Genomic DNA, 17,200 nt, shown 5'->3' on the forward strand with positions numbered 1-17,200 from the left:
ACGGTGAAACTCCATTTTCGAAAACGGTTCTCTCACGATTCGTAAGTAAGTCATGTATCCAGTGTACCAAGGGGTTGCACGACAGCGAGGACACGGTTTAGGAGACATGTTAAAATCGGCCTTTCGTTCGGTGGCCCCGGTGTTGAAACCGATGGTGACACGCGGATTGCACGCCTTGAAAGATGCGGCACTGACGCAAGGCAAAGAATTTCTCCAAAATGTCATCATCGACAAACAAAACCCTAAAGAAGCCTTCATGAGGGCAGGCAAAAATGTCCTGCTGCAAACGGGTAAAGACATTTTGGGCCGACGAGACACACCTATAAATGCCCTGCACGTTACCGAGTCAGGCATTCAGCAAGGACAAGGCAGAAAGAGACGACGAAGAAAACACCCTTTCACCAGACTTCAAGCTAGAAAAGCCAAGAAAAGAAGAACCGTTCGAGACTTAGACGTTTTCGATTATTGAGACACAGAAAAAATGATGCACCGAGAGTCATGTGCTTGTTCCAAGACGGAACTGGATATGTTTGCCATGCCCCCCACGATGATGACGATGCAAGAATCCCAGTGGGTGGAATTTCATCCCGTCTCCTCTTTGACGGATTCCGCTCCCATCGAGTTCGAAATCAAAGGACAACCCGAAGATTACATCGATCTGAATAGCAGTTACCTGTATTTGAAAGTCAAAGTGATCAAAACTGACAACACCAATCCTGGAGCCAATGTTAGGGTAGCGCCCGTCAACAATTTCATGCATTCCTTGTTCAGCGAAGTGGACTTGTACTTGAATAACAAACTGGTCAGCAGCAGCATGGATACTTACCCATATCGTGCCTACTTGGAAAATCTCTTGACGTACGGAAAAGAAGCCAAGAATACTCATCTGGATGCTTGCGTGGTATGGAAACCTGACACGGCAGGTGCAGGCACGTTTAGCGACACAGCCCTGACAGAAGATGACAATCCTCACAATGTGGGGTTTAACACACGTAGAACTAAAATTTTGCAAGGACGTAGTTTAGAACTGATGGATCGTTTGCATTTGGACATGTGGTTACAAGAAAAGTATTTACTGAACGGAGTTGATATTCGCCTGAGACTGAATCGTAGCACTGCCGCTTTCCATTTGATGGCCCATGCCAACGAATACAAAACTGTTATCCAAGAAGCCAGACTTTACGTACGCCGTGTGGAAGTGTTACCTAAAGTGGGAAACGACATCAGTCAGACGTTGAGCAGAACGACCGCCAAGTATCCCATACGACGTGTGGAAGTGAAAACGTTCACCATTCCTGTTGGACAGCGATCCATGATCGAAGATCATCTGTTCCAAGGACAGTTACCCAAGCGTTTGATCGTTGGTATCGTCAGGAATTCAGCTTTCAATGGACTTCACAACGAAAATCCTTTTGAGTTTCGACACTCTAGCGTGTCCAAAATCGAAGTCAGTCGTGACGGCAAGACCTTGTGTACACGACCCTTTGAGCCTAACTTTGCCCAGAACAATTACTTGAGATCGTACTTGTCCCTGTACGAAGCCACCGGACAGTTAGGAACCAATACCAGTCACGGTATTACGTACGAAGATTATGCAGGAGGCTACGCTTTGTGGGCTTTCGATTTCACTCCAGACCAAGGCAGCGACGAGGGACATTTCCACCCTATAAAATCTGGCCAGATTCGTGTGGAAATTCAGTTTGCAAATCGAGACCCTGCTGATCCAACGTTGAACGTGATCCTGTATGCAGAATTTGACAATACGATAGAAATCAACAGTTTGAGAGAAGTCATTCTAGATTACTAGAAGCCATGGAAGACTGTTATCCCTCTTTACCTAGTGAAGAAACTTTGGACATGAAATGTGAGGAGACCGTGGAAGGAGAATCCCAAGACAAAGACGAAGAAATTGTCATGATGAAGTCGAGATGGCCAGAACAAGAAGCCCATTTAGTCTCCTGTTTTGCCAAACACTTGGTCGACAAAATGACGGAATTGATCAAGAAAAATTGTTATGGATGTCAAAACGATCATCCCAGTCAAATTCAACACGATAAATGCCTGATGTTGAGTCAAGAAGAAAAATTGGACGAGTATCTGGACGAAGCTTGGAGTCTCATCTCAAACAAAGACGTGTTGCACCAGTGGTATAAAGACTTGCGTGAACATTCTTGTCCACCATTAACCACTCAAGAGATCCATCGTATCGAAGCTCTCCTGAATCAGAGTGAGGAAACAGAACGAATAACCGTTTATTCGTCAGACATTTTCAAGCAAAAAGTCAGGATCGAATTGACGACTTATTATTACCTGTGAAGAAGAAAAAAACACAAATCAATGGATACCTGGGAACTTTATTACCTTTTGAACCATAGTTCGTATACGGCTTCTTGGAATCCTGTCGTCTGTGCTAAAGATGAACTCCCTCATCGCAAACCTAAAGACCATCAAGCTTACGTGATCAACACGGACGAAAGTCATCTCCCAGGAACCCACTGGGTAGCCGTCTACTTTCCTCAAGAAGGATGTGTGGAATATTTCGATTCGTACGGATTGCCCCCTTTGGAAGACGATATCATCGACTTTATGAGAAGAAATGCTCAAACCACCCGATTCAATAACGTGAAATTACAAGGCACAGATTCCTTGGTGTGTGGACAGTACTGTGTGTATTTTCTGCATCATCGCAGCCTGGGCTATTCCTTAGAACATTTAGTGACTCATTTTGATCCTCGTTCTTCTGCTAGAAACGATGTGAAAGTAGATCGATGGTTTTGTGACCATTATGCTTATCTTTTGTCTCAAGCTAGGAAACGTAGTGTCCATCAATGGCCTAATGATTTCCAACAGTGGAAATCACAGTTTCATTCACAACGTTGTCAGCCTTGTTTAAAGTAGATCGTATTTGAAGAAAAAAATGTTTGTGATTTGAAAAAATTGTTTGATGTTATAGTGTTGGATTAATGTTAAAAAATGTTAGAGTTGTTGTTGTTTAGTGTTAAGTGATTTTTGAATAAAAAAATGTTGTGTTTTGAAAAAAAATGCCTTTGTGGTTTGTTTAGCTATAAGAATATTGGATTGATGCTCTTTCATTTCTTACTATCCCTCTCATGAACGTTGCGGCTCGAAAACCGTGTGGGGGATGTTTTCCTTCACGTCCGCGCTTTAACTTTAAGAACCGGGTTGTTCCCAGTCTAGCCATCCATTGTCGACTCATCCTCCTAAGAAGATGTGCTCCAAACTAGCTAAGCTCAACGAAGCCTACGTGAATTTGCATAGGGTCAGACACAGTCTGATACCGAAGCCAGAAGAAATAGAGAATGTGAGAATGTTAAAAATCACTGAAGACCTGATAGAAGAGCTCTTCAGAGAAGAAATGAACAAGGAGAAAGAAGAATGGACAGAGAAGTACAGACTTCAGAGACAGCAACAACAGCAGCAACAACAACAGCAGCAGCAACAACCTGAAGCTGACAGAGGCTTTGTCGATTGTCGTATCGACACCAAAGAATTCTTCTTCTCTTTCCGAAGAAGCAGACCTATTGCCAGAAAGTCTATCCTCAGAGGACATCGCATTCTTAGAAACTAAAAAAGAATGCCATAGCAAAAAAAAACAACAAAAAAACAGCCCTTTTCAGGGCTACCCCAATACTCTAGAAAAGAAGTAATGATCTATTTGCCAATGTGTGTAGGTAGAGTAGTGTGAAAATAAACACTAACTCTTTCTTAAAAATTTTGAGGGTATGTGTTGGTGTGTTTGTGTTTGTAAGTGATAAAGTAGGTTGGTGTGAATAGTAGATTAAAATGATGTTAGTTTGTTTTTTTGGGCTGCTTGAGGTGTATATTTGGGGTTAGATTGGATTGCTTTGAGTATGTGGATAGTCTATTGAAGTGATGGGTAGCATAAAAAAGTGAGCGAGTGTTTCTTTTAGGTCCGCGCGTTGTTGTTGTTTTTTTTTTTTGGTCATGATCTAGGTAAGATGAATTTTATGTTTTTAGGGGGATGTTTTCCTTCACGTTCGCGCTTTCAGTATAAATTGAAACTCGTTCGGCAGTCCAACTACCCTTGTTGATTGATCAACACAGCCAGAAGAATGACTAGCAGAATAGTGAAACTGTTAGAACTCCAGATGCACCTGGAATATGCCAGGCGGATAGTAAACGAACTATCAGCGGAGGCTATCGTAGAAGAAGCAAGAATAAAGAAGGAAGAAGAGGAGAGAAGACAGAGGGAAGAGGAGGAAAAGAAAAGAGAAGAGATGATGTCGTTTAATATTCCTGAAACAGAGGATTGGGGTGCTGAAGCGAATCATCCTCCCTCTGCGCTCCCCAGAAGAAAGGTGAAAGAAGACTGGGGAAGAAGATGCGTGTGCGGCGCCAGGCCAGGAAGGTGCAACCATTAGATAGGTGCATCTGGAGTTTAAAAAAACAGCCCTTTTCAGGGCTACCCAATAGTCTAGAAAAGAAATAACTATTAATTTGCCAATGTGAGTAGGTAGAGTAGTGTGAAAATAAACACTAACTCTTTTTTAAGATAGTGTGAGGGTATGCGTTTGTGTGTTTGTGTGTTTGTGTTTGTAAGAGCTCAGGTATGTTTGTGTGAATAGTAGATTATGGGTTTCTTAGCGTATGTGAAGAGTAAAGTTAGGGTTTTATTATATGAAATGAGAAAGTAGGGGGATGTTTTCCTTCACGTCCGCGCGATGTTGGGTCATCATCTAGGTAAGATCCATTTTATGTTTTAGGGGGATGTTTTCCTTCACGTTCGCGCTTTTCGTATAAGAACCCACAGTATTAGTTGTTCAAACCATTCTGCAAAGAATACAAAGAAGATGGCGTCAAACCACCTTAACAAAATGGAAAAATTGCAAAACGTCATGGACAATTTAGGAATGTTTGAGCAAATGTTGGTTAACCTAAACGAGGATCACTACTCATATAGTCCCCATAGAGTGAAGATGGAGATAAACAATTTACGAAAAATGAAGGTAATCATTAGTGATCTGTTGAAAGAAATCAAGGAGGAAAAGGAGGATGAAGAGGAAAGGATAAGGATGAGAGAATGGAATGAAAAAATTGAAAAAGAAGAAGAAAATGAAAAGAGGAAGAAAGAAGAGGAGGAAGAGAAGAAAGAAGAGGAGAAGAAAAAAAAGAAAGAGAAGAAGAGTGTAGGAGATAAAATAAGAACTTGGTGGAGGAAAAGAAGAAATTAGAAGAAGAAGAAAGCCCAAAGGCCCTTTTCAGGGCCAGCCATATTTCTCGAAAAGAGATAGCCTTTCCATTGCCTACCCCTTTTTTTAAAAAAAATTTTTTTTAAAAATTTAAAAAAAAAATCCCATGTTAAATTCCCCTTGTCCGTAGAGTGACCCACGATTTATTCCCATGTTAAATTCCCCTTGTCCGTAGATTGACCCACGATTTTTCGCCATGTTAAATTTCCATTGTCCGTAGATTGACCCAGGGGTCCCTGTAATGCTAATTCCCATTGTCCGTAGGGTGCCCCACTTCACTACTGACCGCCACTAGCAAAACTTAGAATCTTGTCTTCGGGGTGCTCTTCCCTTCAGGCTCTTTTGAATTTTTGGGTAACGATGATCATAAGGACGTTGAATGTAGATGCAACTGTCCGTGTCAAAGTACAGGACGCGATCTCCTAGTTGGTGTAAGGTTTCGTACAGTTTTAAACGAGCATGGACTGTCACGTAGGCCGCAACGATGACATTTCCAAATTCCTCAGCCTCTACAAACTCAAATTCTTCTGCTTAACTGACCAGGAACAAGCTTCACGAACGACCTTCACGTGTTTCATGTATTTGGTTTTGTCGTGAATCATCAGGCAGTAGCGTGAAGGTTCTGTCAAATACTCCGTTTTGGGTAAACATTGTCGTTGTGCCATTTTCACCCACAAACAACTCAACATCACTTTAGCGAACGATCGCCTTCTTTTGTTTTTCTCGATGTGGTCTAAAGTGATGCTCTCCTGGTCAAAGTATTTCACCATTAAGGATAGCCGCTAGCGTCTTGTTTCAGTTTCAAAAAGGCATTCACGTAGTCCGTGAAAATGCATTTCTGAGTCTCGTCATCCTTGTGGTACTGTTCTGTCTTGGGAAAGTGGTAAACTTCGTACACTTCTAATAAGTGGTATCCAAGGTCCAGAGCTTTAAACAATTCCACGCTGACCCATGTTCCCGTCAATGCGCGTGCTTCCAGAGTGTGATGACAAGGTTGGTGTTGGTTACAAGTTTCGGCACAAGTACGGCACAAAGGAAACATCAGTTTTCCTGGGCAATGGTAAGATAAAACAGGATGGTACAAGTCTGTGGGAGGCAAGACTTTGCATTCAATCAATCCTTCCTATTGTCGAATGTTTTCCACGTCGATGTGTTTCGTGTGTGACCTGCTGCTAAGTGACAATATCTGCACACGTAAGGATACAGCGAACACACGTCCAGGTATTTAATTTCTTCTCCTTTCTCCTCGTCGACGTGGTACAGCAAACACGTGGCATTCGCTTGCCCTCCATATAAACTGTCCCGTGGGTCCAGAGGTCCACTAACTTGTAACTTTCCACGATGCGTTTAAATTCGGGATCGGTTTTCAAACGGTGATCGTACTCGTGTTCCCACATTTCAACGACTTTGTATCCTTGCTGTTCTAACTTCGAGCGCCGTTGACAAGTGGCATCGTACAAGTCTTTCATGGTACGTTGTAAAAACTGATTTTTAGTGTCACTCTTGGGTAGCAGATCGGACATCCGTGAAATAAGCATCCGTTAAACTCGTACACGATCTTAGGGTTTCCTAAGTCCCAGCCATCCACCGAATATGTTTCAATGGTCTTTTCGCCTTGCGTTTTTAGATGTTGTGGGTAACAGGTAAGGCTGACAAAAGTTCGCTGACAAGCAGGGCAATGCACTCGTTCTTGTCCTTCATCAAGACAGGGTTTAGAGGCTAAACATCCCTCATATTTCGATCCACAATGTTTGTGTTGCTTTCGATTGTTTTAGCCATTTTCACATTTCTCACAGTAATACCCGTATCCGAGGAATCCGCTGATAATGGCACCGACATGTTCATCGTCATGATAGACATGAATGTAATTTCCGTCTTTGAAAGTGGGGTCCCTAGTGGCCGAGTGGTCTAAAGCGCTCTCCGTTACGGATCACTGCCATCTCACCTCTGTCTCAGATTCAGCCAATGTGGATATGTGAGAAAGCTTGTCAGTAGCTTCTAGTGGGTCGGTGGTTCTTTCCGGGGTTTTCCCGGGTTCATCCTCTACCATTAATACTGGTCGCCATTTATAGCCTATCGTGTGCTGAAAAATGGCGTTAAACCCTAAAACAACAACAACCGTCTTTGAAATCTTTGCCTCGAAACAACAGTTCTCCACGCACACCATGAGGATGGACTTTCAACGTGTAGCGTGGAGCCAAGACGTCTTGGAATTTTTTCATGTTATTAATGCCACAGGGTGTGTCTTTGGGTAGCCCCGCTCGCTGTAACAGGAGTTCTGCTTCACTTTGTTGTTGGGCTCGGTCCGATCGTCGAATGTTCTTCTAGGCTCTTTTCCATTCTGCCGTGTCGTTCTTGTCGGCATACGTTCGTCCCACGACGATGGCACGGGCTAAACACATATTGCCTTGAGTATTGTAAATTTGAACGATGCTGCGCTTGATGCTGCGAAGTTCGTCCACCAATACTAATTTTCTGCGTTGTCCAGTCCCTTTGGGAAGAGAAACGTGGGTCATGAACAGTGTTGCTTTTCCATTATAGTAGTCGTACATGTCATGTTGGCGTTCAACGCCGATTATTTCAGTAATGTGTGTCTTGTTTTATAATTGACTAGACATACCTTTAAATGGCAATGATTCACTTGATCTGGATCCTCATATATCCGTATTCCTTTGGACGGTCATTATTTAGATGCCTCGAGAAGTACGTACGGCAAGTCATTGTCGAAGTACATGGATATCTTTGGACCAGATCATCCTAAAGGTGTGATCCTATACAATCCGGAGGGAATGTCGTGCGCTGTGATGTTACAACCAAAGTTACGCATGTTGCTAAACAAATTTCTTTCTACTCTACTTTGTAATGATCAAACTCTACATGCTCCTTTTTTGACACAGTTTAGTACTTGGCCACCATTGTTAAAGTACATAGCGATTGATAATTTTCTCCAGAAGTTTCTTTATAACAATTAAGATGCAGATCATTCAATAATCAGGATGAATAAACTTTGGTATTATGTTTTAAAACAACAATGTATATTTAATTTAAGATGGGTAAATGGGCATCTCTGACCTGTATGACTATTATTAAATGTGCCGAATAAACCTGGTTCCAAATCGTGCTGCAACCACTGTTATATAATAAATTATGCGATAATTAAAACTAAGATCAAAGAAAGAGACGCGCTAGATGAATTGAAAACAGAAATATAAATAAAATGGCTATATTGGTATGTGGTAAAAGTGGAAGACAATCCGCAGCTGAGAACAGCGCATATGCTATTTTTAGAAGCGGCCTTAAATGACAAGATATTTGCCATTGAACGATTTATGCAGTTCGATTTGAATAGAGAGGTAGACTGTTTTTATATCACCAAATAATGAAAATATTCTGATTTTTTCAAATAAAAAATACGTAACACGTGTGTTTTCATTGCGAGAACTGGTTGAATAAACGATCGAGAACAACAACCTGAAGGTGAAAGGTCACGGTAAGATTTACGGGGATTTTCAGCGTGTTGCTGTTTCTTATAACCGCCAAAAGAGTGACTATGGTTAAAAAATTTTAAGGTAGTTAGACTCTGTCTTTATTAATAACATATATAAAATCTTCAACACTGGTAATATATGTATGAACATGACCATATATATTTTAAGTCTTGTGGTTTGTTGTTTCCAATAGTATGAACATTGTAACACTTGGCATGCCTGTTAAAAGAGATGCGTAGTGATAGACGAATCGGACTAAGGTTAACTAATACGGTTATACGGGTCAGCTCTTTTTCCTCCCCATCCCACACACGCATGTATGCATATATGGCAGCTGAAGTACTAAATAAGAAAACATAAATTTACTAGAGTAATTTGGTTTCTTTACAAAACTGCAACTATTATCTTGGAGACCAAAATCTGACGAAATACCAGAGAAACCAAAATCAGGCAAAAGGACATAATGTGTGCTTTGTATCTCCCATTTAAGCAGTCACTGGCATTTCACAACTTCACTGGGATCATCTGACTTAAATCCTATGCCCAGTATACCAATTTTAATTAAACACATGCTTATATATATATATATATATATATATATATATATATATATATATATATATATATATATATATATATAATAATAATAACACAGCATTTAAAGTGTTGGTATAAAGCAAATTGATATACCAATACCGTTGGTATATCTAATTGTGATCCGCCCATGGCGCAATAATAGGAATATATAAACATTCTTTCAGCTGTATGCCTATAGATCAATGATGAATTTCTACTCATTAATCATAAATGACATGAAAATAATGATTCAAAGTATTAGTAGTCCCCATTTTCTAAATTAATTTAACATGGTACACAATTTCATTGCAATCCTTTCTTTTTTCTTTTCCCCTCTACCCTCTTATTCATGAGGGGCAACATACACATAAATATTGAATGATAGAAAAAAAAAAACAATTTGGGTTGGATGAAAACCTTAAAACTAAACTTGCACCAAGTAACCTACAAGAATATGGTTCGGCGTAAAAGTATGTTTACACTTTCCTTGGGATCTGTCTTCAGTGTTCATATTATCAATGATACATAGTTGCAATAGCCTGTCGACAGTATAAGTTAAATTTGTTGGTCACGAGGCACACATACTGAAATGTATTTAGTGCTTTATTGTTGTTTTTCCTAACCCTATTATAATGTTCTAAAATTCGATTTTTATTGATTAAATATGAAAATGTCCATACAGTGCCCCCCCCCCCCGATCCCTCTCTTTCTCTGCCTCAGTGGACCATCATAGCAAAAAAAGTGGGTGAAAGTCCATGAAAATACAAGCATTGGGGATTTTTGCTTGTGTCATATGACAGTATATCTGGACCTATGAATGATTGTAAAATTAAGTCGAACCGTCCAAAGGAAAAGGAGAGAGAGAGACGAGAGAGAGAATTTTATGGTCAGTAATAATGTTAATTAAAGCAGCATAGTGACTTAGATCAGCTTCAAGGGTATTAAAGTATTTAAATTATCTCTTGTTGGGTCGTCATTTCACTTAGTTTCTATTCCACACTAATTTCCTTACGTCAGTACATGAATGCCTGAGTGTTCAGTGTGTACGAAAAGCTAACGTGTTTTACTTTCTTCATAAAAACAATCTTTCATGTTTAAATCATAAGTGTGTCTTATATTGCTTTAATCAATGTGAATAAAAATAGAAACTTAAAAAGAAAACAACCAACTTGTCAATTTGCAAACGTGATTGTGAACAGTAAAGAAAGAAATAGAACAACATTTTGTAGCGGACACACTTTCGTGGATGTGAGGAATGCATTCACTCGGTCAATACACAGTTGCCCGGAGCATATCTTAACTCTAGTCAAAGGGCAAATATGTGTATTTGCATGTGATAGAAATAAAATATATGTATAGTATGTATGCTGTATCAGTGATATACCACTCATATAGATAATTCATTGACAGGATACTTGGCAAGTCTCGTTTCCTTTGAATGAAAAATTGATACATCTCATGGTATATCACTGATACAGCATACATACTATATATATATATATATACATATATATATATTTTCTTTCTTCAAGGCTATCAGTTTTAACTTACTTGCCTTTTAATTTGCTGGTATCATTTACATTGTGTTTGCTGTTATTAATAAAAAATTTATATTCCCTACTTGAGTTATTAAGTGTGCTCCTTTCTGTGTTATATCATATTAGCTAGAAAAGGTTCAGATAACCCTGTCTTCACCTTGGCTGATCAAACAGATATATTGGTGCTTTGTCCTAGTGACATCAATTGGATTTCATGAGTTGCCTCCCTTGGTATGCAATGCCAACTAACCAATAGCGTGATGCATTGTACATAGGCTGAAAATGGTGGAGGCAATTGACTTCAAAAGCATACTTTGTAAGTTTAACATCAAAAGTATGACTATGCACCAGAGGGAAGCCTTTACATATGTATTTGAGTGAAAGGTATATGTGCAAACACAGACTGCACTGGAAAATTGCTTATTTATTTTTCCATTCAAGTTGAGTGCTCCCCATCTCTCAGTCACATAGGAACAGTGTTCAAATATGAACTACTTAATTTGGATTGGATGCAGTGGCTTGCTGCCGCATCAAATGAAATTCACAGACCCGAAGCACAGAAATGTCTGCATGTTATGCCAAGGTGTAGATAGGGTTATTGGAACCTTAAGCTAGTGAAGATGGTGTTATATATGTTTATGCATAATATAATAATAATAATAATGAGGACTTTGTATAGCACCTAATCTTTAGAAGCTCTAAGCGCTTTACAACGTTAGACAACACCTATAAGATAAAAAACATATAATGATATGATTACAAAACAAACACCATGAAATTAGAAAACTTTAAAAAACATGCTGAGAATATTTAAGGTAGGAAACATTATTAGGTCTTTAAGTTTGTTCTTGCAGTTGAAAAAAGTGAGTTTTGAGAGCACTCTTGAATGAGATCACTGTGTCTTTGTGTCTAAGTTCAGTGGGCAATTCATTCCACATTGCTGGGCCCTGGTATGCAAAAGAATGCTGTCCTTATGACTTTGTGTTTTATTTATAATTGTATGCCATTTACTTTTGTCTTATAGTCTGCTGTTACTGTTGGCATTGCAGTATTTATAAGTATGTTGTTTCACTGTGAATAGGTATATGTGTACATGTCTGTTGAATTATGAAATACTTTTGTTATATCAGTAAAAGAACTCATAAAGAGCTAGTGTTTAATGTATTCTACCCATGTCACAGTAAATATATTACTTACTCAATAATTCTGTCTGTGATTATGGTACAAGAAGAACAGTCCTGCAACACCAATGTTGTAAAATGTACATTGTAACCCTTTTATTATATTTTATTTAGATCAGATTTTTATTTTACAAGTTAGATGTCAGTTAATCAATATTATCAGTATTTATATATTCACTGAGTTAGGAATTTGAATTTTAATCTCTTGTGCAGCTGAGTTGCTTCTGCTTTCTTAAGCAGCTGTCATCAAACGTGTAACAGGTTTTTAATGAGGCAAATTGCCTTTCTCTGAGTCTTATTTGGCAGTTCACTTCCTTTCTGTTACACATTTTATAACCTAGATTTGTAATAGTACATGAAACGTGTAACAGGTTTTTAATGAGGCAAATTGCCTTTCTCTGAGTCTTATTTGTCAGTTCACTTCCTTTCTGTTACACATTTTAAGACCTAGATTTGTAATAGTACATGAAACTTGTAACAGGTTTTTTAAATGAGGCAAATTGCCTTCCTCTGTGTCTTATTTGTCAGTTCACTTCCTTTCTGTTACACATTTTAAGACCTAGATTTGTAATAGTACATGAAACTTGTAACAGGTTTTTTAAATGAGGCAAATTGCCTTCCTCTGAGTCTTATTTGGCAGTTCACTGACTTTCTGTTACACATTTTATGACCTAGATTTGTAATAGTACATGAAATGTGTAACAGGTTTTTTAAATGTGGCAAATTGTCTTCCTCTGAGCCTTTTTTGGCAGTTCACTGACTTTCTGTTACACACTTTATGACCTAGATTTGTAATAGTACATGCTGATATTTTTGTTTGTTCACGTCCTGGAACTTCCAATACATCACAATAATAATAATAATGAGGACTTTGTATAGCACCTAATCTTTAGAAGCTCTAAGCACTTTACAACATTAGACAACACCTATAAGATAAAAAAAACATATAATAATATCACTACAAAAACAAACACCATGAAATTAGAAAAACATTAAAAAATAAAAAACATGCTGAGAATATTTCAGGTAGGAAACATTATTAGGTCTTTAAGTTTGTTCTTGCAGTCGAAATAAGTGATTTATGAGAGCCCTCTTCAATGTGATCACTGTCTTTGTGTCTAAGTTCAGTGGGCAATTCATTTCACGTTGCTGGGCCCTGGTATGCAGAATTTCCAGGTCCTTTCTACCCTTTATGACGATAATACAAGCGATACACAATAAAACAGTGCACTTAAATTCAAAGTCAGATGGTCCAGTGTATACACAGAAAGTACACTCAACAATAATATGATGATCATTTTGTAAGGATACATACATTTTAGTTGTTTTGAAAGGTTAATATTTGGAAACATAGATTTTAATTGTTTTGAAAGATAAAATTACCAGATGTTGAATCCACTAATAAACGATGTGCCATAAATGCGTCCTTCTTGGCAACTGAAATATATTACACGTAGAAAAGTGCTAATGGATCCCACATTCATGATATTATCCTTATGCACCACTCCCTTGATAACTCGTACCCCAATAACTTGCAAACCCGCTTATAACATGGGTTCAGGCATAGACGTCATTTTTTAAACTCGAAAATACAAATAAATGTTAGCCTTATTTGTTGAACTAGAAGAAACTCATCATCAAAATTGGTAAATGAAACACTTGTGTATCGCTTGTTTTATCGTCATAAAGGGTAGAAAGGTCCTGGAAATTTTGATCAACATTATGAATATATCAAGTTTTAATAAGAAATGATATTTTGTTGCATGTTTTTTCCAAATGACCTTCTTAGTACATAGTAAATAATGATATTCAATGAAGTTTTGATCAATGAACCTGTTCAAGGCATTACTTTAATAAATGAATATCAAATAAATAATTGTACGTGTGTATCATCAAACTAAATTTGTGTTTTAGTTCCTTTATGTGACTGACATTATGTTTGTGGCTGGCAGCTTGAGACAGAGTTTGCTTTTTTTTTAACTGTAATGCTTTCTATAGTTTTTGCTGGTCAAAAAAAGGAAGAACTCATGAATGAGATAGCATGCTGCCCATCTTCCTGTTGTTCTTTTGCACAAGCCTGTTATTATGACAACCTCTAAATTACCTGTAGAATTGCCATGGAAATGGTGTTGTTAGGATCTCCAATATTGCCACTACAGCTAAAAAAAATCAGGCAATTTCAACACTCAGAAGTTTAAAAAAAAAAAAAAAGGTTATATTTAGAATTCTTGAAAAGTCTTTTCAGTCAGTAGAGCTTCAAGGATATCTACCTCTTGCCAAGGATATCTACCTCTTGCCAAGGATATTAGAAAAAAGTTCACATTATGGTAAAGTTTGGAAGGTGTTTTGGATTTAATGTTAACAGTGCTTAGAATACATTTTTTCACTAGATGCTAAAGTGAAATTGTTAAAGCCACACTCATGCAAGGTTTGAAATGGTCATTTTATTTTGAAGAATGGTGATGGTATTTGAAGATTGGTGATGGTGGCATATATATCAATTTTTTCCCTGCTAGGAAGTATTTATCCATGATGTAGATTTACATATGTTTAACCCAAGTAGTAAAATCTTTCTGCCAGGCGTATCTTCAAACATCAGCCCAATGTGTAGTGAACAGTGAAATCTTTCTGCCAGGCGTATCTTCAACCATCAGCCCAAGGTTTATTGAACAGTGAAATTTCATATCCTGCATGCTGAAACAAAGTGTACCCAACACCCCCCATCCAGTATCCACAACAAGTTTCTCACTATACAGAATATTATTATTGCAGAAGTCAACTCAAAAGATGTGTCAGATTATTGAATTAATGGATAAATCCTGTGCATTTGGGCAGTTCAGCCTCAAAACTGATCCACAGTAAAGGGTTAATCTCATGGTTTTGTATAAAAAGCAAAAGTATGATGTCTTACATAATGTTATTTTATTCTTCTCTGTTTTTCAGATATTCCACAATGGTACTGAGAGTAAGACCAGTCAACATGTTGGTGTTAGGATCTGGGTTGGCCTGCCTGGTAGTGGCCGTTTTAATAACATGGTTCTCCAACCACAGGAAGCCATCATTCATGAACTATCTACAACATCAAGAGGAGTAAGCTTGTACTGATTAAGATTAAGACATTGAGCATATTTGTGATAGGATCTGGACTGACCTGCCTAGTAGAGGCTGTTCGGCCTGGCCTGCATAGTAGAGGCTGTTTGGCCTGCCTAGTTGTGGCTGTTGGCCTGGCCTGCATAGTAGAGGCTGTTTGGCCTGCCTAGTTGTGGCTGTTTGGCCTGGCCTCCCTAGTAGAGGCTGTTTGGCCTGCCTAGTTGTGGCTGTTTGGCCTGGCCTGCCTAGTAGAGGCTGTTTGGCCTGCCTAGTTGTGGCTGTTTGGTCTGGCCTGCAAAATAATGGCTGTTTGGCCTGCCAGGTAGTGGATGTTTGGCCTGCCTAGTAGTGGCTGTTTCACATGCCTAGTAGTGGCTGTTTGGCCTGGTCTGCCTAGTAGAGACTGATTGGCCTGCCTATTAGAGGGTCTTTGCAAAAGTTGGTTCTCCAACCACAGTGCTAAGGATGTCACATTTTTTGTGTAAACATTTCATGTTATTCCAGTAAATAGTTTTTAAAGAAACATGCCTTCTGTTTAAATGGTAAATGAAGCAGTTAATATCTTTTGTTTTCCAGAAAGAGAAAAATAATTGCAGTATCATCTTAACATAAGAGTCAGTCTTCCATGATTATTGTACTAGGGATTAACTTTTGAGATGACTGCTGTTGCAATACATGAGAGCCACTTTCTAATGTGGTGATGTTAATAAAGCCCACCATTTTATTTTTGCATCTATAGGTGTTAGTGACAAGTGACTTCCATATATCTGAACTGTTCATAAATATTGAATGAAGAAAGCAAGAAAATGGCTGTAATTGTTGGCTTGTAAATTCTGGTGAGTGAATTTGCGTGTTTCTGCATTATGTCACTGAGAAGCTATTGTGGCAGGCTTAAATCTTTTTAGCCGTGTAGTCATATAATAAACATTATGTAATTTTTGGTCTACATGTACAACTAGTGTTTATGGAGATCTATGCACCAAGACAGATGCAACTCAGTTGGATATGGAAGGATAAATTTGATTCTTGCTTAAATATTGATAAAATTAATGTTGTTTAAGGAATCAGTTGAAAATCAGAGTAATGATTCAATCCATATTTTCTAAGTCACCTTGTCTTGCTGATGTTTGTAGATGCATTTAGCTGATTTTGTTGTTTTTCAATTTTTGAACAGAAGCTTCAATAAACAGGTAAATATTCACATTTAATAATTATAATATCTTTTATTTAGCAGTAGTAATATTCATAATTTATCTCTTGTAGAATTATTAGGTGGCAGCTAATTTACCTTATGGCCCTACAGTTAAAACAGATACATGTAATTAGTAAAGAATCTTATGGTTGATATCCACTAGATTAAAGAATGTAAATATAAACAAAGAAAATATGAATTAAACAAGGGTAACTAGCTGTTATCTTATAGATATATCACAACTACTATGTATAAATGTTATGCATCATAAAATCAATATTGCACATTACATTATTTATAAAGGTTTTAAGTTGTAAACAGGTGCTTGTTTATTTTTTATGCTGCTAACTTTTCCATCAAATTTACTATCTTAAACAACAGATTTCTTAAAATAGTCTGGTATATATAAATCTTTTTCACTTCACCTGTATCTCCTTGTGCTGATGTTCCTCACGGATTTAGAAAGATTAATATACTTGGGTGCAAAATTATTTTAGACCTTGAAAGCTTTGGCATCCATCTAACGGTATTGATAAGAGATGATAAAGGTGTTAAAAGTTTATATTGTACACATACACTTTTTATGATAAATTCATCTGACATAAACCTCCATTTTTACTAATCCTATTTTCTTAGATACTTTTGTAAAGAGTGTTTCAGATTGGTTCGACCATGTTAAAGTAGTATCAAGGAGGGTGTTTCAAAATTGGTTGGACCACTCTAAAGTAGTAACAAGGAGGGTGTTTCAAAATTGGTTGGACCAGGATAAAGTAGTATCAAGGAGGGTGTTTCAAAATTGGTTGGACCAGGATAAAGTAGTATCAAGGAGGGTGTTTCAAAATTGGTTGGACCAGGATAAAGTAGTAACAAGGAGGGTGTTTCAAAATTGGCTGGACCAGTATAA

At 38.0% G+C, this 17,200-nt stretch overlaps 1 protein-coding gene across 3 annotated transcripts in view; it reads left to right on the top strand.

Annotated features, from left to right (window-relative positions):
- The window catches only part of LOC149785914 (N-acetylated-alpha-linked acidic dipeptidase 2-like), a 175,834-nt gene that overhangs the window by 17,874 nt on the left and 140,760 nt on the right, over nt 1-17,200 (top strand). The window contains exons 1-2 of one of the 3 annotated variants that reach the window (XM_089976146.1): nt 8,535-8,584; nt 14,958-15,104. In XM_089976146.1, coding sequence (XP_089832272.1) covers nt 14,968-15,104 — 137 coding nt within the window. In that variant the 5' untranslated portion in view covers nt 8,535-8,584; nt 14,958-14,967. Of the gene's footprint in view, nt 1-8,534; nt 8,585-8,708; nt 8,801-14,957; nt 15,105-17,200 lie in introns of those variants that run through there. The other 2 variants (XM_089976144.1, XM_089976145.1) reach the window with 2 other exon arrangements.

The sequence above is a fragment of the Sinohyriopsis cumingii genome, chromosome 12 (assembly GCF_028554795.1).
Source record: "Sinohyriopsis cumingii isolate HCF-2022 chromosome 12, ASM2855479v2, whole genome shotgun sequence".
NCBI lineage: Eukaryota > Metazoa > Mollusca > Bivalvia > Unionida > Unionidae > Sinohyriopsis > Sinohyriopsis cumingii.